Source organism: Corythoichthys intestinalis, chromosome 1 (assembly GCF_030265065.1).
Source record: "Corythoichthys intestinalis isolate RoL2023-P3 chromosome 1, ASM3026506v1, whole genome shotgun sequence".
NCBI lineage: Eukaryota > Metazoa > Chordata > Actinopteri > Syngnathiformes > Syngnathidae > Corythoichthys > Corythoichthys intestinalis.
Genome location: NC_080395.1, coordinates 23,790,840 through 23,815,166, shown reverse-complemented (window position 1 = coordinate 23,815,166; position 24,327 = coordinate 23,790,840). Strand labels below are relative to the sequence as shown.

Here is a 24,327-nt window from a genome sequence, read left to right as displayed (position 1 = left end):
TACACATATATAAACACATAAGCAACGGCGAGCGATGGCGACCTGTGCTAACATCTCAGTTCATCTTGGTTGGTTCACGAACATCTCAAAAGGCAAGGGTTAAACAGACAAAATACGATAGTTGAATCATTTATTTACTTTTTGTCATTCACTCTGTGCTTGGGTGCTCATCAATTAATATTAGGGCTGTCAAAATTATCGCGTTAACGGGGGGTAATTAATTTTTTAAAAATTAATCACGTTCAAATATTTGACGCAATTAACGCACATGCCCCGCTCAAACAGATTTAAATGACAGCACAGAGAAATGCCCACATGTTAATTGTGTTTTATGGAGTTTTGCCGCCCTCTGCTGGCGCTTGGGTGCGACTGATTTTATAGGCTTCAGCACCCATGAGCATTGTGTAAGTAATTATTGACATCAACAATGGTGGGCTACTAGTTTATTTTTTGATTGAAATTTTTACAAATTTTATTAAAACGAAAACATTAAGAGGGGGTTTAATATAAAATGTCTATAACTTGTACTAACATTTATCTTTTAAGAACTACAAGTCTTTCTAATGTTAATGCCATCTTGTTGATTTATTGTTATAATAAACAAATACAGTCCCTATGTACCGTATGTTGAATGTATATATCCATCTTGTGTGTGTTTATCATCCCCTTTACTCTTCACAATGACGTCAATGAATGTCAATAAACTGTCCTTTATATGGAAACCTTTACCAAAAACTGAGCAAGCAACAGATTTCACCCCGTGTGCATTCTCGCATGTTTTTAAATGATCTTTTCAATAGAACTTTTTGCTACAAACTGAGCAGGCAAAAGGGTTCTCACACATGTGTGTTATTGTATGTCTTCTGACATGTCCCTTGTGATAGAATCTTTTACCACAGAATTAGCAGGCAAAAGGCTTCTCACCAGTGTACGTTCTCATGTGTACATTCAAATAATAGTTGGCAGAAAAGGTTTTTGCACACTTGGAACATTCCACACGTTTCTTTTTAGTCTTACATGTTTTGATGCCTTAGGAATGTTTATCACCATCAGGAGAGAGAGCTTGGGATCCACCACAGATGTTTGCCTCTTCTGCTGTTGTCAAATGCTGACTTGTATCTGCAGGCTCTACTTTCATCACATGAAACAATAACCTCTGATGCTGATCATCATCAGTGATACTAGTCACTGGAAACGTTGTGGGATTTCTCTCCAGTTCTTCCTTTGTGAAAAGGAAGAACTCTCTGGCTCCTTCAGCTTAAGAGAAACATCTTCCAATCCTGAATACAAGTTACAGAACATTCATTGAGAAGCCTTTGCAACGTTGTGTTCTTGTGTGTCTTTTTAAGCCTCCTTTCTCAACAAATTTTTTCCCACAAACTAAGCAGGTGAAAGGTTTCTCTCCAGTATGAGTTCTTGTGTGTGATTTTAAATGTTCTGTTCTGGAGAATGTTTTCCCACAAAGTAAGCAAGCAAAGGGTTTCTCCCCAGTGTGAACTCTTACATGTGATTTTAAATGTGCCTTCAATAAGAATGTTTTTCCACAAACTGAACAGGTGAAAGGTTTCTCTCCATTGTGTATCCTTGTGTGTCTTATCAAACTGTCATTCGTAAAGAAACTTTTACCACAAAATGAGCAGGCAAATGGTCTCTCCCCAGTGTGCATTTTTGCATGCCTTACTAAACAGTTTTTTATAGAGAATCTTTTCCCACAATCGAAACAGGTAAAAGGCTTCTCTCCAGTGTGTGTTCGCATGTGGACTTTCAATTTGTACTTGGTGCCAAAAGTTTTCCCACACTGTGAACATAAACAACGTTTTTTATCACCTCTAGGTTGGCCCCCAACATTGTCAGTGTCAGGAGCGTGTGACGTGATTTCATCACTATCTGATAGTGGAGCTAAGAGGTCGTCTGCTTTCGATTGTCCGCATTGGTCCCGGTAAACCTCGGTTATAGACTGACTGGAGACATTGTCTGCAGGCTCTGCCCAGCTTTCCTCACTTTGATTTGAATGAGGCGGTGACCTCTGACTTGCGTCTTTATCTTCCTCATTCTTCACAATAAGACCAATCAGTGGGATGTTGGTGTTATCTCCCTGCTGCTCTTCTTTTATGTGAGGAGCCTTTTGATGAAGTTCCCTGATGTCTGAAAGACACGAGAAGACAAAAAGAATTGTGGTTAAAGAGTATTACAACACCTGGGGAAATGCTAATATTCCATCATTTATCCATAAACGCATGCCTTTTGGATTCATATCATGCCACTTCGTGTAATTACACACATCGCCACACCAAGAAAATGATAGAAATTTGGATCGATTGTCAAGCTAAAACGACCGGCGCCCGAGATCCCCAAAATCTAGCATATTGTATGTGTGACGTCACAACTAGGAAACATCCGGCTCAGTGCTTGGTCCTGACAAAGTACTGAATGGCGGCGATGATGGCGGACAATTTTGTTTCTAGTTGCAGCGACGAATCCGACGTAACGAACGTTCTTCTAATGGTGACGAGGAGAGTTATGAACCTTTCTTTGCTGTTTTGGGTTATCAATTTGAGCCCAAACGAAAGCCTATGCAGCCTAATGAAACGATCAGTGAGGGGAGCGATCACACTGATGAAACGCCGGCAACAGATCGTGTGGGAAACACCGAATGGTTTGTTTTGCATTTCTTTTTGTGAAGCTGATACACCGTGACCGCAAAATAAAGTAATATATAGAATAATTATTGTTTATTGGGCTATCACAGGTTTTCGCTCTGCCAACAGACACAAATATGAATGGGATTAAAGGATTTGTTGTATATATTTTACGAGCGATAATTTATACATGTGTCCAGTCCTATATCCAATGCGTGATATATTTTTTATTATAAAAGAGTACTCACTCTGGCCATTTCGAGCTTGGCTGCTCCCCTCCTTTGCTTTGCCTGGGGTGGTGGGGTTGTCTCATCAGTGCCAGTCATCATCCTTTTTCTTGATATCTCGGGACATTTAGGTGGCTGCGCGTGTATGGTGGGAACCGCATATGCTTTCAGCATCAATTTCTTAGCAAAACCTGATTTCATTTGTCCATACTTCGAATAGCTTTCAGGTGTAAAATGTGCACCATACAAAACCGTGCCGGAGGCTGGGTCTGCAAAATTAGCCTTCTTTGCACCGACAAACTTTACCCATTGTCTCCATAGTCCAGCTCTTTTTCTCTCGTTCGGGAACTCATGGGTACTAAATTGCGGCAAATGGCTATTTGTACACCACATAGCACGACAGGTTTGAACCATTTTAGCGATTTTTTGATAAAACATGAACGCAACTCTGTTTTCGATAAACAACGATGGCACCTGCCTCGACCTTTTGCTTCCTGGCAGTGACATCACAGCCCGATTCGGCTGTTTCCGGGCTACATTCGGAAATGTTCGTAATTTTCGATCTATTTTCGATAATTGGTCATGGATGCGATTTAAATTTTTTTTTTAACTTTATTAATATTTGTTATCTTGCCACATAACGGTTCTATTGATATCTCACAGCCCCTTAGTATTATAATTCTCTTTAAGCCAAATCTCAAAATTTGACTTCTGTTTTCTGAATTACTGTTCGTTGATGTCAGCCATTGATTGAACTAGATGTCTAGTTTGTTTGGACTGGGATCATTGGATTCAGTGTTTTTTTTAGGCGTGAACGATATTGGAAAAAAAATATTGCTGCGAATTTTGGGGGGTTTGCGTTATATTGCGATATTATATATCGATATTAAAACTCACATTTTCACAAGATGACCTGAGGAGCTGTTTGGAAAGACTTTGGTTGACTCACCGTGGCCACAGTGTATTCATATTTTGTGTATTCATATAATACAGTCTATGAATGATGAGGATTGCTGTATGAAGGGATCCAGGAGGCCATGTGTCTGCACAAAATAGATGATTTATTGAACACGGTATTTTACACTTCAACAGCGACAAAGATCTTAAATGACGAATAAAGAGAGGGGGGACAAGTCCCCTGAGCTGTTCAAAAAATATTACAAATAAAAACTTCTCTAAAATAACAAAGTTGTAAACATATTTGAACACAAAAATAATAAATATGACAAATAAAAGAGCAGGTACAATAATTCAAAGTTGTTCTCAAACTATAACAGTAAATAAAAACCTCTGTAAAACAACAACATTGTAAACATATTTGAACTTAAATTGTAAATATGGCATATGAGTTGTTTACAAAAATATAACAATAAATATAAAACTGCAAAACAGCAACAAAATTGTAAAAATCTTAAAACAAAAATATCAAATATGAAAAATATATGCAGCGGTGCTATACCTCTGAGTTATTTGAAAAATACAATTTACAATAAACTTCAATATAAAAGAAACAAACTCAATTGTACTGTTACATAAATGATGAATAACAACCCTTTTAATTCCCCAAATTTCCTGCATTTCTGATAGCTGTCACAAGAAGAAAAAGAAGAAAAGTCATTCCTGCAGCTGTGTTATGTATTCGTCTGCATCTCATAGCAATTCTCAAGTGGATCTCATTGGTTTCTGGCCAAGAGTACTAGTTTATCCACCAATGTGGGGTTGAAACAAGAACATTGGCATGTGACAATGTTCCCACTTGCCTCTCTGATGGGGAGCTCGTAGCAGGAATGCATAGATACTTGCAGGCAAGCTTGGAGAGTCGTGGAAAGTATATTTGGTAAATTTTCCACCATGCAAGTGCATCTTGACCTTTTTCTATGTAAGGTGTTAGGAGGTACTTGTTGAACTCTGCTTCCACAGATTCCCTTAAGGTCAGAGAGAAGGTAGTACCAGCTGCTTCAGCTTTGCTCTGTATTGACTGGAGGAAGCCTCCAAAGGACTTCTTGGATTTCTTTTCCTTTGCTTGTGTCCAAAGCACTGCAGCCGGGTCCACTTATTCAAGGTAGCTGCCCTCACTATGTTTACAGCATTGTTTGACGTCATACAGACAAGACGTTCCTCGTTCAGGTTCTAAGAAGCCACAGCTTCTCTCAGCCCTGCTGCAATGTTTTCACTTGTATGAACATCGGGGGAAAATGCAGTTTGCAAACACTGACATTTGAGTTCAAATGTATCATTAATGAAGTCAACGTCTTCCATCGCTCCCTTCAACGTGCTGCCTGTTTTCAGTTTGAGAACAGCCCCTCCTCCCTCCACTCAGTTGTTTGTCCCCCCTTCTCCCTACACTCCGCTGTAGCAGGGGGAGGGGCCGATGACTGCTGAGCTAGGAGGAAGGAGAGACTGTGTGGAGAGGATGAAGCAAAACTAAAGTTTGTGTATTAAAAAATAAATAAATATATAAAATAAAAAACGCACGTCCTTGCGATGGGACTATTGCGCATGCGCACATCGCTATGGCGATGTTTAAACGATATATCATTCAGGCCTAGTTGTTTTCGTCAACAACGATGATAACGAAAATATTTCGTCAACGAACACTTTTTTCATGACGATGACGAGACGATACCAGATTAAAACAAAACGATACAAATGCCAGTTTTTGTCTGACGAGAACGAGACGAAAATGCGCAACAGTTTCCGTCACGTTCACCATGTGTGACATTTTATACGTATGTAGTTAGCCTGCATTGTAGCAGAGTCTGGTTATGTCACCCGTGATGTACTGCGCCTCCCCGACTCACCAGTGAAGTCTCGAGTCACTCCAGCTTGCACACAGTGTTTTCCTATCTTGGCCAGAGATAATATACAATGTTGCTTTAGTCTTTAAAGGTCTGTGCTGAGTGATCATCACACACTAAATGTAACTCGTTGCGTTAGCATAGCGTTCGGTATTAGGCTAATGCTAACAGCGAGCATGCATCCTTTAAAACTCCCGGACAACTTTTTTTTTTTTTTTTTTTTTTTTTTTTTACATATAGTGTCCATGTGGATATAATTCATTGAAAATAATGTACTGTTTTCCTGCTGAGTGTGTATTATCACTAAGTTGGAATTGTCCTTGTGGGCGCTACAATATGTGCTCGTCTGTCAATGTTCATTCAAAATAGCTGGAAAACTTTACTTATTTAATTCTGGAGTTTTTTTTTTTTTTAATTTTACAGACGAAAACATTTTTAGTAAACGTCAACTAAGCCAAGACAAAATTAGTCTTGAGTTTTCGTGAACAAAAACTAGACGAAGACACACATTTTGAGATGACTAAAATCATGACTAAGACATTATAATAAGTGTTGTCGTCTAAAAGACTAAAACGAAAATGAAAAGGACTGCCAAAAACAACACTGATTAGATTGGATGTCTATTGCTGCCAGTCAATGACATTGAAATGTGAATATCCTTTGGCTGTGACTTTAAATGAGTTCATCACTTGTAGACGTCCAAGCCATTTGAACAGGTAGAGATAACTGTATGAACAGAATGAACATTTGTTCATTTGCCACAAGCCCTTCCAGATCAAATGGATTTTACATTTATAAAGTTGAAATTCAAATGGATATAAAATCTACCAGTGATAAACTCATTTTTCACAGAAGATGGATGATTGGACGCCACATGCTAGGACGCCTATCATCGTCCAATAAATGTTCGTTTATCCACTGCGAGCCCCCCAACCCCACACACACTTCAAATAGATTGGCCGTCTACAACTGATAAACTAAATTAAATTCATAGCAGGATGATTGGACGCCACATGATTGGACGTCTATCATTGTCAACAGCAGTGAAAGAGTTAAAAAAAAAAAAAAAAAAAAAGATTTGCATTTCCATTCCCGTCAACTGGTGAGTGGATATTCATTTGTATATGGCACCATCTATTGGTGACTTGACAGTACTTTTAGTAAATTGCGCAAATATATATTTTATCTTCCATAATGAAGAATAATCGGTACATATGTTTATTGATGCGTTGAGGGGTTAATTATGCAACTATTTGATGTGCATTTGTCTCAAAAGTTAGTAGTTAATAGTTTTATATTGTTGAATAGATATAACTATATAGTACATCTGCAATCTGGAGCCAGTTAAACCTCCACACTCCAATATGACATGACCAAACAATAAACGCACATCTCTAGAACTCCTTGTCTGTTTTTAAATGGAAAGTAATCTAACAAATAAAGCCAAACCTGCTGTTTTCAGTTCATCTTGATACTTGATGAAATCCCGCTGTTGAGCTTCTCGCTCGTTGTCGCTTTTTGTTAGACAAAGTTCCTCCTCGTAGTCTTCTTCTTTCACTATTTTGGCACACATGATCAAAATACTCACATTATCTCGTCTAAAGTTTGGTTGCTTACAAAGCTAAACTAAGCTAAACTGGTAAATTAGAGAATGCGGTACATAAGCGGAAGTCCATTTGCGGGAAAACTTGTGAACTTGTACGGCAAGTCCCTTTGGACAAACATTGAATTAAATAATTATTCTTTAAAGTCAGTAGTTAATTTCAACAATAAACCATTTTTTGTCCTGTTTATCATTCATACAGAGAGGGAATGGAATGCCATAATTCCGCAATTTGTGTAAACCTTTTCTCAGGCTTAGCACATTATTCTTTTTTAAAATCATTTTACATCAGACATATTTCATGATTTATCTTTAAAAAATGTACTGTTATAATTTATTGTGCAAGTTGGTTAATGTGACCAAATTTTGGGTGGATTTATGGAACAAAACCATGTAGTTGGGACAGTCCAGAATTGTGATTGATTAGACCCAACATTCGTGTACAAATAAACAACTTATTGTGTTTAAGTCCTATTACAGGACAAGTTTGGATCAATGCCATTGGCAACTTAATATGTTCTATCTTTATCCAAATGTTGCCGCTCAAGAGTATAGTATAATGTCAAGTAAAGATAGAATCACCTTTGTCATAATATCTGAAGCTCATCGTGTGATCAATAACACTCTTGTACACTATTATGTAGAGGTGTGCATCGGCACTGCCCTCACGATTCGATTCGATTACGATTCGGAGGGACACGATTCGATTCGATTTTATTCGATTCGATTCAGAGGGCCACGATTCGATTCGGTTCGATTAGGCAATGCATCACGATGCATTAAAGCCTGGGATGCATTAAAATGCTAAAGCAAAGCATATTTTTCGTGAATCATGAGGCAACACAAGCGGTCAGACATTAAACAACTTTTTATAGGTTCTTGTGTCATTCCTGGTTGTAGTCAAATGAAAATAGTAATATATATAAAAATTAAAAATAAAAACATCACAGCATTTAATTGGTGCTTTGAATGAGCCCAGGGCTTTTTTTTTTTTTTTTTTTAAACACAGTAGCAGCCTTTCATTTTTTACACAGCATAAGTTTGGTCAAGTTTCCCACCAACCTCATAGAAGCCAAAATGTCTCCATATGCCTGCTTTCAATGTCTTTGGTGCGTCAATAGTCTTTCGCGCTCCCTCTTTCTCCGCTTCAGCCATTGTTGTTATGTCTTATCTCTCTGCTTTCTTGATTGCCACTGCGCAATTGCGCATGTCTGTGACGTTACTCCCGTGAGGAAGCAGATTTGGGTTCCTCGTCCCCCCTGCATTGCTTGTACAGTAGCTCCCTCTACAGGTAAACATGAGAATAATACAAATGGGGAAACCAAATCCATTGCATCACCGGAAGATTTTTGAACGGACTTATATATTTTAATATGTGCTGAATCGATTCGGCTTGTTGCCCGCATCGAATCGCATCGTCCATGGCCCGCATCGGGATGCATCGCCGCATCGATTATTGTTGACACCAGTGCTATAATGTATTCGTCTTCCAATTTGATCAGTCATTGGCTACGTCTAGATGGACGCCTAAAATTATTCGGATTATATAATCTCAATTAAAATGCATCATGTAGACACTCCATTCGGAATATTCATACCCAATCAAGACTATTCTGATCAAGATTTTATCCCGAATGAGGAGTCGTTTGTGTTGATTTATAACATGATCGGCACGCAAGAGAGATCTTAAAACTGTTAAAAACTTGACGGTAGAAAAGCAGGAAAAACAAGTGATATTATGTTAACGTTCAAAGTAGGAGTTACTATATTATGCATATATCTACCTATGTATACCGTTTATATACTCAGGGCCCGCCCAGCCTATACGCAGACTATGCAGCTGCTTATGGCCCCTGACCACTAGGGGGCCCCCAATCTGGCAATTGTTTAATTTATATTCTATTTTGTTTACTACAGTTTGCTTTATTTGACTTTTGTGAGTTTTGATACTTGATTACAAGCCTAAAAAAATAATAAAAGTTCTTCCTTAACTTCTTTCCTCTTTTAGAAAAAGGTTTGGCGCTATCTACTGTAAGTACTGACAATTATTCAGGGTGAGAAGTTTGAAGTATGCAGTGCAACAAAATCTGATTAATATACAAAATATGGACGTATGGGTTGGATTGCATGTATGGGTTTCACAGTACACTGTGACGAAATTGTGGGCCAAAAATATGGGCCCCTTTGCATTATTTTGCTTAGGGCCCCCAAATGGCCTGGGCCAGCCATGTATATTCTGTAGTTATTATGTTGTACATTTGAATGAAAACCCTACTTTAACAAAACAATGTTTCTGAAAGCTAATGATGTTGAATGATGGTTTGCGTTTCAATCAATTTGATTGGATTATTGAATTGACAACAAAAAATGGTTTGAATCAAGAACTACAATTACAGTACACTATATGACAAGTCAACCAATATCAGGGAGCAGTACTAAAGTAACACTGCATTTCAATAAGAGGCACCAAATTGCAGAATGAACTAACATCAGAGTTTATAACAAATACACATATACAAACATAGGGCGAGACAATTCACATATAAACAACAGACTCTGAAGTACCTGCGCTATTAGGCTCAAGCGTTTACGTCACAGAATGGGGGATCACGTGAGATTTGGCAACAACGCAGTCATATTGGAAGCAGGTCTGGCTCGCAGAACATTAAACTTTAACTTGCCAGTTCGATAAAGAGACAAACTCGTTACTAAGGCGAAGAACAGATATGCGATCAAACTTAAAGAGCATACGACACCAGAAAAAAAGTCTTAAATGGCATTATTATGTGAATTAGAATCATATTTTGAGACGATTCGACTATATACAACAATTTAGCAAAGCGCAGATGACGAGAAATTAGTCTTTTAATCTGCCGGTTAGCCACGCCTACAATTATAGGGCTTTAGCGTCCCCAACAGGTGGATGACGTCAGCGGTAGACTAGGCTCATCGGTTTTACTATTCAGCCCATTGAGGGGGAATTGTTCAGAACGAGGAAAACGAGACGAAGAGAGCTGCAAAATGTCATTGTTTCAGTCTCTCTACTCCCAATATTTTTACAGGATATTCTTTTTATCCAAGTATTTTTCCCCAATAGCTATATAAATGGCTTGAGAAGGACCAGTCAGCCCGTCGAGGGGGAACTATTCACAATGAGGAAAACGCGACGAAGAGAGCGGCAAAATGTCATTGTTTCTGTCTCTTTACTTCAATATTTTTACAGGATATTCTTTTTACCCAAGTACTTTCCCCAATTGCTAAATAAATGGCATGGTCATGACAAATAACTTGTGCTAAATGGAATATAAAATAATAAAAATCCATTTATTCAAGACGACATGGCAAAATTACTCCATAATGGTCAAAACAGTCGACTTTACCTTTACTGTCACACCTGCCGAACGATATTTTATGACACCTAAATCGGACATATGTCATTTCCCTTCCCCGGCTTCGGAGAATGTAAACAGACCAGAAGGAGTGACAGCTAGCCGACATGCTAACCCGAACCGAGGGATGTTTCAAAGTCTTCGAAGTGGAAAATCACACATAACTAGCCTGGATTATTTGACATGACGACCCGGTTGTCGAGTTTCTTTGCGGATCGGCAAACCGCCCGGCGGAGAGCAATTTACAGTTCGTTCCCTGGAGGAGGGTGGCTGGAATTGTTGTGTAGCTAACGTGCTAACAGCTAACTGCTAATGAGCGTGAGGATAGCTTTTTACATGCCTATCAATGATCCAACGTAAGTAGTCCTTTATTTAAAGGAATTTTATAGTGTTTACTTTGTAATCACTGTATTCGTATTTGACGTAATACAAAACAAGATGTTTACTCACTTCCTTGTAAGTCCAATGGTCCCACAGTAAATATCCACGGTGAATGGGAACCTTTTGAAACTCCAAAAAGGCGCATACGCCTCTCCCGCATACAGAATTATTTTTCTGCAGCCGTTTGGCTGGCGTGATGCAAAAAATAAAAGTATTAATCCGCAAAATCAGCTGAATCCTTCGTCCTCATACACAACAGTACACTGTAGCGTGAAGAGGACGTCTTCTACCGTACACGTCACAGCGCCCTCCTCCTCAATGCGAGACCGAAGCCGGAAGTCACTCATTTTCCTGGCGCGGGATTCAAAAAACTAAATAAATATAGCGATCGCTTCCACACACATCCAAGCGGTCCATATCATTCAGGAGCATAAAATACCGTGTGTATTATGAAATAAACATGCTTTTTCGTGTCACAAGCACTTTAAGGATGTGAACAATGTTGACCCTTACGAGCAAGCCGAAGACAAATGGAGTAAAGATGTCGACGGGCTTCCAGAATTACACGAAATGGACATTCTGATGTATTTATTGTTTGGTGTATGTTACTAAACTCATCAGTGATTCCGAAATTACAAATCGTTACAAAGCTACGGACAGTTTTGCTGCGGATGGGTGCAGGACTTGCACATTATGACCGTATCAAACGGCAACTCCATCGTTCTTGCAAAAGTAGGCTATGTGTGTTTACTATTTTCATTGCCATGAACCTGAACGCACCCAAAGTCTTGGATGACAAATAAACAGAGCAGAGTAGACTCGCTACGGCTGGTAGTTTCTTCAGTTTATTCAATGTAAGTAACGCACTGCTTTTGACTGTCAGTGACGGTAACAGCGTTGTAACAGCAGAAAAAATAATTACCCCGTTACTGACAAAATAATGCCGTTATGTAACGGCGTTATTTATAACGGCGTTATTCCCAACACTGATTGTAATAAATAACTTTTATTTTAATTCTGTTTTCATTACTGATTTTCATGTTCAATATTTAATTCCTGGTATTCTTTCATTGTTTTATCATTAATGCCGACCGTCTGTCTCAGATGTCCATTATTACGGAGCCCCTGAGGTGACATGGAAGAAGAAGAAAGAAAAAAAAAAGTGTCCCATAAGGGACACGGAAGTTTTTTTCTTTTTCTGTCAAAGCAAAAAAAAAAAAAAAAAAAAAAACCTATAGGGGCTCCGTACTACGGACATCTTTTGGTGATTTAGGGCAACATAAATTATACTTGGCTTGACTTAATAATAATGATAATAATGTTATGGTCGGAATAATAGTTGTTACTATCATTTTAAAACAACACAGTGATTGTGATTCAAAACAGGGCACTTTACCGTAATACCCAATTTTAATCCCAGACTGAATTTCAAAGTTTTGTAACAAACCCGAAAGTTCGTTTACCCCTGAGACAGCAGCAAGGAGGGGGCTTGACGAGGCTTTCCAGTTCACATCACTGAGTGTATTTAAAAAACAATAAAACAGGCGAAAAACAGGTTAAAAGAGGCTTGCATCGGTCTCAGCTTGGGCAGGGCGGTGTGACGTTCGTATTCCCCTGGGCGGACGACGCTGCTTCATGGCTCTGCGCAGCAAAAAAAAAAAAAAAAAAAAAAAAAAAGTCACTGCAAACCACAAAATCACTCCACCTGAGCAGGCCTCCAGAGCTCCTGGGGGTTGAGCCTTTCAAGTCCCTGCTGGGCCACCCCTCAAAGTATCTCTTTAAAAAAAAAAAAAAAAAAAAAAAGTCAAGAGTCAAGAACAGTCATTAAAATGGACAAAAACAATAAAATTTGCCCACCCCTCCTTCTTTTTCTCCATCCTTCAGTCCTCCTCCCTCGGTGTGGAGTCCATCCGCAGAGCAGGACCTCCTCTGTGCTCTCTCGATGCCGCATTTAAAGCCACTAAGTGCTCCTCTCCACCAATCCACCTATCCAGGTGTTAATCAAGGTCATTGGGAGCACCTGGGGGAAAGGTTAGGATACGCTTGTCCTGCCACGCCGCCCTCAGTACGTTACAGTTTGACTGGACATTTGACGGTCAGGTGATCACATCTGCAGTGCAACATGCACCTCAGACCTCAGGCGTCACATTCAGCTAAACACAAGAAGATGGAAAGCAACAAAACCCAGGTAGCAAAAACCAGAGTAAAAGTCATGTTTTTGCAAGTTTTAATTGTATTCGTTCGTTTGAGTTCGGCTAGGTAGCCGAACAAATGGACCACTGTTGCTTCGAAAATTATATTTACTTATTTAAAATAACTCACTGGTTTGGAGATTGCGTGAATATTTTGTTAAATTTTAGTAGTCATAGCATGGCGTACGATTATGGCGTCATTGTTGTGTATGTCGTTAATTCAAGAACGAATACCACGTTGAGCAAGATACTGAACCCCACGTTGCTCCTGGTGCTGCGTCACCAGTAGGTAGATGGCGAGATAGTGTAAAGCGCTTTGAGCGCCTTGAAAGGTGGAAAAGCGCTATATAAGTATAATACCATTTACCATTTATGCCCAAAACTCAGAGAAGCCATTTTGTCTCATTTTGGGAGTGTTTTTCATTTATTTATTTATTTATCTATTTATTTATTATTTTTTTTTACTGAATCAATTAAGATAAAAAAACACCCCTTTGTGAGTTGTGTGTTCATATTTTATTGCTTTGATATTTTCATTCTAAAACGTGTGCTAGGTTTTCTCATTCACTAACAATGACGGGGATAGACGTCCAATCCATTATGACTGGGTGGCAGTGATCAAGAGTTTGTTACTAGTACACGTCCAATCCATTTGAAGCGGAACGGCTGGCAGTGAATGAACATTCTTATCTATCAGTGCCATTCAAAATACCGATGTTACTATGCAAAAATTTTCAACACGATCGATACCCAAAAAAAGCTCAATGCCATTTTTGATACATCAGTTTTTTTTTTTTTTAAATGTTTTTTTTTTTTTTTCATTCTTTCTCTTCTCTCTCTAGTCTAAACCCTTTCAGTGTTTCTCCATTGATGGTCATTATTTTAAATCCCCCCCCCAAAAAACTTCCTCGAATCACCCCAAAATTAACAGGATGTCACCCGGGAATACCCCAAAATATACAAAATATGCATGCATCTGTTCAACCATCCAAATTATCTGTGTTCATAGCTGTACTCGGAGGGGGTTGGGCCTAAACTAGAAGTGGGTGTGTTTTTTTTCAAACTGGGTGGAGATTACATCGGCACTATTATTTAATGTGAAATTGAAACGGATTGATCAAAAGTTGCTGCATTTTTGTTATTTTGAAACCTTTGGAAGAACAGCCTCATTGAGATTCAAATAAATGAAATAAATAATAATAATAATAAATAAAAAAAAAAACATTTATTTTTTTAATGATCTGTGTGAAATTATCAACTTGGTGATTTATGAAACCATCCACAAATGACAAACAGGGAAATAATCTAGCATGCTCACAGTCTTGTTCACAAAAGCACTACAATCTGTGCAAAGTTAAATTCCATTACCAGTCAAATAAAGAGCAAGCAGGCGGTTAAAAAAACAGGAAATAGAAAAAAGGATTGACCAGATGAGTCAGAGACTGACACGGCAGGAGCAGGTTCAGCTCTGCCTTGTGAAATGCATAGCCACCAATATAACTAAACTAGTCCACCAAGGAAGAAGAGTAGTTTGTCCTGTAATTGTTTGGAGACCAGTTTAGCTAAATGTTCATCTTGGTTTACTTTCAGGTGCTTGAGAGGGTGCAGGCCCTGGAAACCTGGCTGAAAATGACCAAAACAAAGATTACGCAAGTTAACGGCCAACGAAGGTATGGAGGACCACCTGAAGGTGAGAGTGGTTCCGAGCGGTCTCAAGTAGCACCTGAGTAAAAGATTCTTATAAGACTCACACAATTCCGGTCTTTAGTGAAAGTTTAATATTTCAGTGTGGGAAGGCTCAATCCCTGGATCCAAGGCTGAGGTTTTCATCAACTGTATCCCGTGGAAAATCTACGAAGACCTGCTCATTCCTTTTTTTAGCTCCCTAGGACCTCTGTGGGACTTTCGACTTATGATTAACTTCAGATGGCCTAACCGGGGATTCGCCAACGCCAAATACAGCTCAACAAATGTGGCTAAAAAGGTGGTAGGCCTACTTCACGGCGACGTGCTTGCGCCAGGTTTGCGTCTAATCGTGTGGCGTAGCACTGAGAGGAGGTGCCTCTGCATGACGTTTTTACCAACTTGTGCTCAGGAAGATGAGCTTCTTCAGGTCTGTTTATGTTACTTAGACATAATGGAAATTATTGGATACTTCTGATGTTTTATCGGTGTTTTTATTTTAACACCAGGTGCTCTATGGATCGACAGATGGGCTGGAGGAGCTTTCACTGACGTCCGAAAATGGAATGAAGGACATATCAGCTATAGTTCTCTTCTCCTCTCACTATGCAGCTTCCATGGCAAAAAGAGAACTGGTGCAAGGTGAGTGAACTCTTGGCTTTAGACACAAAATTAAAACTGACAAAAAAGCAAAAACTAGAAACCATTTTGCTATGTTTTATCTCCAAGATATTCTGTCGTAACAATACTCCTCAACTCCATATTGATACTCAAAATAATCCACCATACAGTTTACACATCACACATATACCGTTGACTACATCAATATAAAAATAAAAAGTAATGTTATCAAGTTATGTTTTTAATGAACTCTTTCATCGTTTCTCCAATGGTGGTCATTATTTTTTACCCCCCTGCTTCTCTTTAAAAGAATAAATAAATAAATAAAATTGCCCCAAAACCAACAGAAAGTGACTTAAAATCAACAGAATGTTGTGTGGAAATGCCCCAAAATCAACAGGAAATGACCAGGAAATGCTTCAAAATGACCAGGAAATGCTTTAAAACCAACAGAAAGTGACTTGAAAACAACAGATCGTGGAGCTGGAATGCCCCATAATCAACAGGAAGTGACTTGAAATGCCCTCAAATCATAATGGAGTGACTCCGGAATGTACCAGAAGTGAATCTAAAATTGATATACAGTACAAGCGAGCCAGAATTAACTAATTGCCTACGATTGACAATAAAAGAAATACAATTCATTTTAAACTGAGAGGATTAGCGGCAAATGCTCATCTTTCAGTGCCATTGACTGCACTAGACATCCAATTCATTGTGACTCAGAAGAGCGAATGAACATTCGTTCATGAATGAATTGTCTTGCGCCGTCAATGAAAGCCAATGAGTTAAGAAGGAAAATTGAAAAATTTCCTCTATAACTATCAAGAGTAGTTCAAATTAAGTTTACCCTACGAACACAAAGTTTTGGTGACCTGTGGTAGTAAAAAAAACAAATAATTGAGAATTAATACTTTTGCGATCAAATATTGTATCCGGATACTTTTATATTTCAGTATCGAAGATAGAAAAAAGTGTATGTTCCTTCATAAATCAAAAAATTATGAAATAAAGTGCAGCAGTATCGGATCGGTACTTGATATGAGCAGGTCCTCAAAACCAGGTGGCTCGGACTTGAATTCGGGTGCGAAATAGGTGATCGGGACAACCCTACCAATAATGTGCATGTTTCTCTCACTAGCATTTTGGAAGCAGTTTGGTTTAAGCATCTGCGTCCATTGGCAGTCCCCAAAGAAAGCACGCCCAGACGACCGTCTTCCTCAAAAGCCTCAAAGTGGCCTGACCTCAACTCCAAATCTCGGGATGATCCCCTCAAAGGTTTCAATCGACTTGCCTCCTTATCAGCAATCCCCTCTGGATTTCTGCCGAGCTGTAGGGGCACCGGCTAAACCCAAACCGACGTCCAGTCAAACTCCCTCAGCCCTGCTTCAAAATTGTTGTGCCCTAGTTGGAGTTGGTCCGCCGGCATATGATTTCTCCTGCGGCCCTGCCGGGCCTGATGGCTCTCTTCGGGTAACCTACATGGTGAGAATCTCGGGTATAGGGGTCTTCCAAGGGTTGGTGAGGGTCTTGCCGAAACTCACTGCCACGAGCACTTTGGCTGGCGCTCGAGAGGCGGCGGCGCAAGAGATCCTGCAGTGGATTGAGGTCAAGAAAATCATCCGCTTAGGAAGAAGATAAAAGCTCACACATTGACTCCGTGTTGCCGGGTTTGATTTTTTTTTTTACCCCAATTTTTCTAAAGGAGGTGTTTTGTCTTGATTGTGGTTTTCTCATCTAGGCATGTTTTTATTAAGAGTTGTAGTGGAGTGATGTGACTTGTTTGAAGTGTTTTTTATTCACGGGTGCGTTTAATTGTTGGATGTGTTGTTCTTCCTAAAAAAAAAAATTTTTTTTTTTAAATAAAAAAAAAAAAAAAAACTAAAAGAAAACCAATTGTTGTCTTTTTCCATATAATATCATCTTGCAAATTATTGTCTGAATTAATATAAAATGTACTGAAGTCCCTAAGCAGTACACCCGTCACTACTTTATAAACACCTCTTGGAGGACATAGAAGCTTCTCCAACTTAACTATGAGGGTAACATTTTGCACCTAATTTTATTTTACACTTAAGACCTTGGTGACAATTTTTGGTCATTGAACAAACTGAAATATTAGCAATTCTGCTACTACTTTTTTTTATAGTTATTAATCATTCATCTATTTTTATATTTTTTATAATTAGTAGGGTTGTCAAATTTAACGCGTTAATGGGCGGTAATTAATCTTTTAGATTAATCACATTACAAAATATTTAACGCATTTAACGCATGCGCGGAATGACCCGTTCATGCATTGCCTTAAACAGATTACAATGATGCACTTGAGAGCTAAGAGGCAGAGAAAGGTGTCTTGTGCTGGCACTTTGTTTCTTTATTAGCACATTCAGCTTCAACATTAACACAGTTTACGGCTCTCAGCAGGCCGTAAATCTCACTCCTGCATCATGTGAGTAAACAGCATTGACGCCGCGTGCACTTCAATGTACCTTGGATAATTCTATATCGGAATATTACAAAAGGCGAGTGGACACAGGCGTTCATTGGACTGCGCTGTTTATTGGCATAAGCTTCGGCAATTCCTTCACAACAAACATAAGTTTTTTTTTGTGCTTTCACTAAATCAATCTCTCAAAAAAAAATAATGTTCACAAAAAGAAAAGCGCTTCAATTTGTATTAATGAGGCCCTATTCTCACACAGTCAAACAACAGTGCAAAGAGAACTGGCATTCACAATCAAAAGAGCTATGCAATATACACATAAAACTTACTCAGACTTTGGTCAAACGCTATTCAAACATTTCGGTTGGTTCAACAAATACACTGGATGGCAATATTTATTCACAATATACAAACTGTCAGAGGTCAAGTACGTTGTGAAGCCAGCACTCAAATGACGTGACTGGCGTACTGCACGCATGCTATTTTTAGACCGTGACGTCGCATCGTGAAGCGGAAGTAAAGTAGAAGTGGGACATTATAGACCCGCCCTCGCATAGAAGCAATGTAAAATCTGCTTCTTTTCTCCGGTAATTCTTTCAAAAACGAGCATGCTGATCACACATTGCTTTTTTGGAACTTGTAGAAACGACTCTAGACATTACGACATATGAAGGATGTTTTCTTCATACGTTTCCCGAAACTAAAAACTTAGGGGAGAAAATGTGAAGACTGAATCAACTTGCGCGGACTTTTAACGCCAGCTCGGCAGTAAACATTTATGCAGTAAACATTTTGTTGGGTTGGCATTGTCTTTCAGAGGACAAAGAGGTAAGCCATTTTGATATTTTTAACTTATTTTTTGGCGTGACGTGCCGGGCTGCTTCTGTCTGACAATGAATGACCTGAAAAGAATTCAAATGTATCTGACTGCCACTGTTACATTTTCTGTTGTAAAAAAACAAGTTTAGTAAGGGGGAAGTCTAAATAAGAACAGATTGTAGAATTAAGATTTGTTAACAATGACACAATTAAAAGTGTCCATTGGCTGGAACTGAGTAGCATTTGCGATCTTTACACAAAACTAACTAAATTACCCCCAAGAACGGTCAGAGACGTAGGACAACCAGAGGATATATAAGAAAGACAGGGCTGTTGGTAAAGGACATCTTGTTGAAACAGGAAAATGTCATTGTCAGTCGCGTCGATAAAAAAGCTAAGGCTATGCTTAGGTCGGCTCATTGTTTTTCATCTTTTTCAGCCTTCGACACTCAAGACATCTCTTTAAATGAACATTTTTATGTTCTTCCACATCTTTGCCTGTGAATTTGGCACCAGGGACATAATTTTTGGGAGAAAATTGGTAGGTTTAGCTCTGTAAACATCTCCTTCGTACACGATTTCCATTCATTTCCTATTAGGGACAAACGATGGCTTGTCCCCACTTAGCAACAGTAGCTAATGTCATGAATATTAATGAGCGGAAGTGACGTGTTGCTTGCGGTACGCCATTACAATGGATGGACCAGGAAACTACGGCGTCAGTCGAGGGACAAAACACACTATTTGGCTTGATTTCTAAGTTAATTTAAAACTCGCCATTGACACCTTGTGCTGTATTTAGTGTATCCAGTTTATTTTTTGATTGAAAATTTTACAAATTTTATTAAAACAAAAACATTAAGAGTGGTTTTAATGTAAAATTTGTATAACTTGTACTAACATTTATGTTTTAAGAACTACAAGTCTTTCTTGTGGATCCCTTTAACAGACAGAAGGTTAATAATGTGAATGCTATCTTGTGGATTTATTATTAAAATAAACAAATGCAGTACTTATGTACAGTATGTTGAACGTATATATCTGTTTTATGTCTTATCTTTCCATTCCAACAATAATTTATGGAAAAATATGGCATATTTCAGAGATGGTTTGAACTGCGATTAAATACGATTAATTACTTTTTATGCTGTGATTAACTCGATTACAAATTTTAATCGTTTGACAGCCCTAATAATTAGACATACATTTTTGAATTAATACAAGGTTATTAAAAACAGAATTAATACAAATAAAATGAATAAAAACAGAAATACAATTTGCTTACAGCCCCAAGTAACACCAAAGTTTTTTCCTCCATAATATTTGACTCATTGCATGCCATTGACGGCGATAGACGTCTAATTCTTTTGAACTGGGGGGGACCAATGAATACCCTTTAAGGGTTAAAAATAAAAACAATCGGTGCATGAAAAGGTTAACATACACAAAAAAGATAGGAAACGAGAAAACGTTTAAAAACACATTGCTAAACTTTTTTCCTGTCACCACAAGAGGGAGGTAGCACGCCATTTTGTCACTCACTGGTGACGCCTGCATTAGTGCATAAAAAGGGCATTCTTATCACAAATGTATTATCTTGCATGGCTTCTTTGTAACATATAACAATTTTCAATGTAATTATTGTTTAAATGGTACAGTATAAGAATATTTGTGGAGTTTTGGGGATAAGTTTGTCCCAATGGCGTTTCTGTACAATACCCGTTCACTTCCGGGTGCGTCCTGTTGGCTAGAACTCACGCGGCTAACGAGTCTTCTCTTCCACTATTATAACCAAACGTACTAAAATTTTAAAGAAGAACGCCATATGGATACCATCTTTAAATCAAATAAATTGAATCCTGGTGTTCGGACTAACGCGTCTTTTGAAGCGTCTTAACCTATCCCGTTAAACTTTACTTTGCTATCCGCAAACAAAGAGAAGCCGTTATCGGCAACAAATCAAGAAGAGGAAATCAAGTGGTTGTGGAAATTCGTGATTAATTTGGCAAAATGTGTGCAAAACGTGTTAAGGAAGAGTACGAAAATGAGCTTTGCCGGACCAAAGAGGAAAACGAGCCAGGACGTCAACGACTGGAAGCTATTTTCAAAAAGCCTCGAGCTAAACTACATGGAGCAGGTTTGTTAATTTCTCTTTTAAAAAAGACAATATTGATGTGCAGTAAGGGTGAAATGCAGAGAATTATCACGTTTCCCTACCATTGATGTTGGACGCCCAATACGTTTAAACCATTCGCTTCCACCCTCCCAGTTCAAACGGATTGGACGTCTACTAGTGATAAACTCATTTAAAGAGTCTGAATTTAGGTTTTAAGAGCCACATGACGACACATCCGAGTCCAAATGGATTGAACGTATATCTCCGTGAATGGCAGCCAATGAGTTAAATCTACTAGATGGCGGAAAGCTAATTTACCTCGTATATCCACCTCTTGTCATTCATACTACCAAACAGTAGCCTTCTATTGATACAAACAGGCCCAAAAATTGGTTAATTCTCTCTCCAGTGTTTACTTCCTGTAGATTACGTTAAATGGTAAGTAGTTAGCTGAAACCAGAATATTTTATACATAACTGCATATCAAAAGACACGTTGTTTTTTTTTTTTGTTTTTTTTAAAAATCAGATCTATACCCAATTGAAAATGTGTAAATGGCCAGAACTGTGAAGTTAAATAAATAAATAAATCAATTCCTGATCATCAATATTAATAGAAATTTCGAGAGAAATTGCGTAGAGATGCTTTGCTTTCCCATAGGTAACTTCATTTAGATTTTTCTTCACTTTCTAATTTTGGTGCGTTTTCGGGTCTCTTTCTAATATCTAGGAATAATCTGGCTCTAAAGTTGTGACATGCATACTTCGTAGGCCAAGCGACAAATTATTCTGGGTGATTTTGGTGTGCTGCAATTGGCACCAGAATAAAATGGCGTTGAGCTTCTCACTTGTTTCACACTCTACAATTAACAAAAAAACTCTTTCTGTGTATTAAAGATGTTGATGAAGACGGTCTTCTTCCTCTGGATCCAGCGCTCTCTAACATTAAAGAAGAGGAACAGGAGGTAGATGTTACCAAGTTGCCATTGAATGGTGTCCCTGTGAAGAGTGAAGACGATGAAGACAGCCGTCAGACTGAGGAGAAGAGATGTTACGGGCCTTCAAGCAGCAGTGGCTCAAGTCATCTAAAGACAGAAGGGGAAGGAAGACCACAAGCTGAAAGCTTCTTAGCGTCACTCTCAGATTGTGATGACACATCGTCACACTCACCTGTCACAGATGAAGAGGATGATGATTGTGATGAACGTTCTGAAGGTGATAAAACATCCCGCGATGACAGCAAAAATCGGGAATGTTCTCAGTGTGACAAAACGTTTTTCAACAAGTCCTCGTTGAAAAGACACATGAGAACACACACTGGGGAGAAACCTTATTCATGCTCAGTTTGTGGTCTTATAGTCAACCAAAAGTGTAGTTTAACAACTCACATGAGAACTCATACTGGTGAAAAACCTTTTGCCTGCTCGTTTTGCGGTCAGAAATTCTCCGAAAAGGGAAATCTCATGAAACATACAAGAATACACACTGGGGAGAAACCTTACAAATGTTTGGTTTGTGGTAAAAGCTTCTCGGAAAAGGCAAGTTTAACAAGCCACTCAAGAACACACACCGGGGAGAAACCTTTTTCCTGCTCTTTTTGTGGTCAAAAATTCTCCGAAAAGGGAAACCTAAGAACGCACACAAGAACGCACACTGGAGAGACGCCATTTGTTTGCTCAGTTTGTGGTCAACGTTTCGCGTGGAAGGGACTTTTGAACGCACACGTCAGAACACACACTGGGGAAAAACCTTACTCCTGCTCAGATTGCGGCCAAAAATTCTCTGCAAAGGGAAACTTAAGAATACACGCAAGAACACACACAGGCGAAAAGCCTTTTCCCTGCTCAGTTTGTGGCCAAAAATTCTCAGTCAAGGCAACGTTAAGAACACACTTGCGGACGCACACAGGGGAGAAACCTTTCACCTGTACAGTTTGTGGTAAGAGCTTCTCTGTAAAGGGAAGTTTGATAAGTCACACTCGTACACACACTGGAGAGAAACCTTTTGCCTGTTCAGTTTGCTGCAAAATATTCACTCAGAAAGTACATTTGACAAGACATATGAAGACGCACTCAGGAGAGAAACCTGGGAAAGATGTTTGTCCTAAGCAGAAGGAGCCCAAGCCCCCTCATATTAAAGAGGAAGAGGAGCCCACCTATGTTAAGGATGAAGAAGAGGAGGAGGATATTGCCAAGTTGCCGTTGACGGTTGTAACTGTAAAGAATGATGATGATGAAGAAAAAATGGAGAAATACAGAGAGGAGCCAGCTCAGAAGGTGATGAGGTCTAAATATGGAGCATTACGTGAAGAAATGTTTTTTAAAAATTAGATTTTGCTTTGTTTTTAGTGTTATGATTTAAATTCAATGTTCTTTGTTTTAATTTATATTTCATTTAAAATGATTTTGTTTCTATAATATGGAAGACAGTTTTTTAAAATAATAAAAAAGCAATGTTTTTCATTAAAAAAAATAATTAAAATAAAGTTATATAGAATATAACTTCACTAGGAAATAGTGTTAAGTAATTCTTGTCCAACACTCATGTAGTTTTACTTGACTCACAGGATAAGTTCCAGAAAGAATTGTCAAATCAAGCAAAGCTTTTGATTAGTAGACTTTTGTACTTTATTCCTTCAATTTATACCCACCGACCCATGCTCATGTAATATGTGTTCCCAATGTGCTGTGCGAATAAAATCCTTGTATGAATCCAAATTGGCTTCTGACAGTTTTATTATGACGTTCATGAGTGTAATCAAACTGTTTTTGCTTCATTTCCACCTTTTCACAATGTGTAGTAATTTAACTCATTCACTGTTTTTGACGGTAACAGATGTCCAATCCATTTTGAACTGGGAGAGGCTTGCAGAGATCCTCTTAGCCGTCAATAGCAGTGAATGAGTTGACAATCTAACTGAACTGCAAATGACATCGAAGAAGATGAAAACAGCTAAGAATGGCAATAAGAGGCAAATCTTAGAACTAAAATAAAAAATGTGTGTGTGTGTGGGGGGGTTGTTCATTAAATTTTCATGGTACTTTTTGATATTTTCATTAAAGATTGTTCTGTCCAAAATGTTAGAACTATGATAAAATAAAACTGGCCATTTTTATTGGTTAGTGATCATTCAGTTCTTATTTCATGTTTCAGTTTTATCGAAGATGTTTCTTTGACCGTTTAAATTTTAACCTACTTGACTAACCTGACTCTTGGCCACGTGTGTAACAGTGTGAATTACTCACCTTGTGGACTTGTAATTCACTCACAGGTATGTAATATATACAAATGTGTGTGTTTGTGATATGACATGTTATTGTATGTTAACTTTTTTTGTAAAAGAAAATAATCGTTAATGTAGAATTTGATTGCAGCAACATCTTCCAAAAGGGCTGGGACAGGGTCATGTTTACT

The 24,327-nt window shown here is 38.5% G+C and overlaps 3 protein-coding genes across 4 annotated transcripts; 2 read left to right on the top strand and 1 right to left on the bottom strand.

Annotated features, from left to right (window-relative positions):
* Nucleotides 1-627: 627 nt before the first annotated feature.
* LOC130926513 (gastrula zinc finger protein XlCGF62.1-like) lies at nt 628-7,327 on the bottom strand. Of its 2 annotated transcripts, XM_057851445.1 has the most exons (3): nt 7,114-7,327; nt 1,828-2,145; nt 628-1,280 (listed from the first exon to the last, which is right to left on the bottom strand). In XM_057851445.1, exons 1-3 carry the CDS (start codon nt 7,235-7,237, stop codon nt 1,186-1,188), a joined length of 537 nt encoding a protein of 178 aa, XP_057707428.1. In that variant the 5' UTR covers nt 7,238-7,327; the 3' UTR covers nt 628-1,185. The 2 variants fall into 2 exon arrangements, with proteins under 2 accessions (XP_057707428.1, XP_057707420.1); XM_057851437.1 differs by having other exon boundaries at nt 628-2,145.
* Nucleotides 7,328-13,038: 5,711 nt separating this feature from the next.
* LOC130926506 (dead end protein 1-like) lies at nt 13,039-17,562 on the top strand. The gene is made up of 5 exons (XM_057851428.1): nt 13,039-13,225; nt 14,820-14,899; nt 15,111-15,342; nt 15,422-15,554; nt 16,675-17,562. Exons 1-5 carry the CDS (start codon nt 13,160-13,162, stop codon nt 17,172-17,174), a joined length of 1,011 nt encoding a protein of 336 aa, XP_057707411.1. The 5' UTR covers nt 13,039-13,159; the 3' UTR covers nt 17,175-17,562.
* Nucleotides 17,563-20,454: 2,892 nt separating this feature from the next.
* On the top strand, nt 20,455-23,616 carry LOC130926331 (zinc finger protein OZF-like). The gene is made up of 2 exons (XM_057851394.1): nt 20,455-20,935; nt 21,811-23,616. The coding sequence occupies exons 1-2, from the start codon at nt 20,809-20,811 to the stop codon at nt 23,241-23,243; spliced, it is 1,560 nt and encodes a 519-aa protein (XP_057707377.1). The 5' UTR covers nt 20,455-20,808; the 3' UTR covers nt 23,244-23,616.
* The last annotated feature ends 711 nt before the right edge of the window (nt 23,617-24,327 follow it).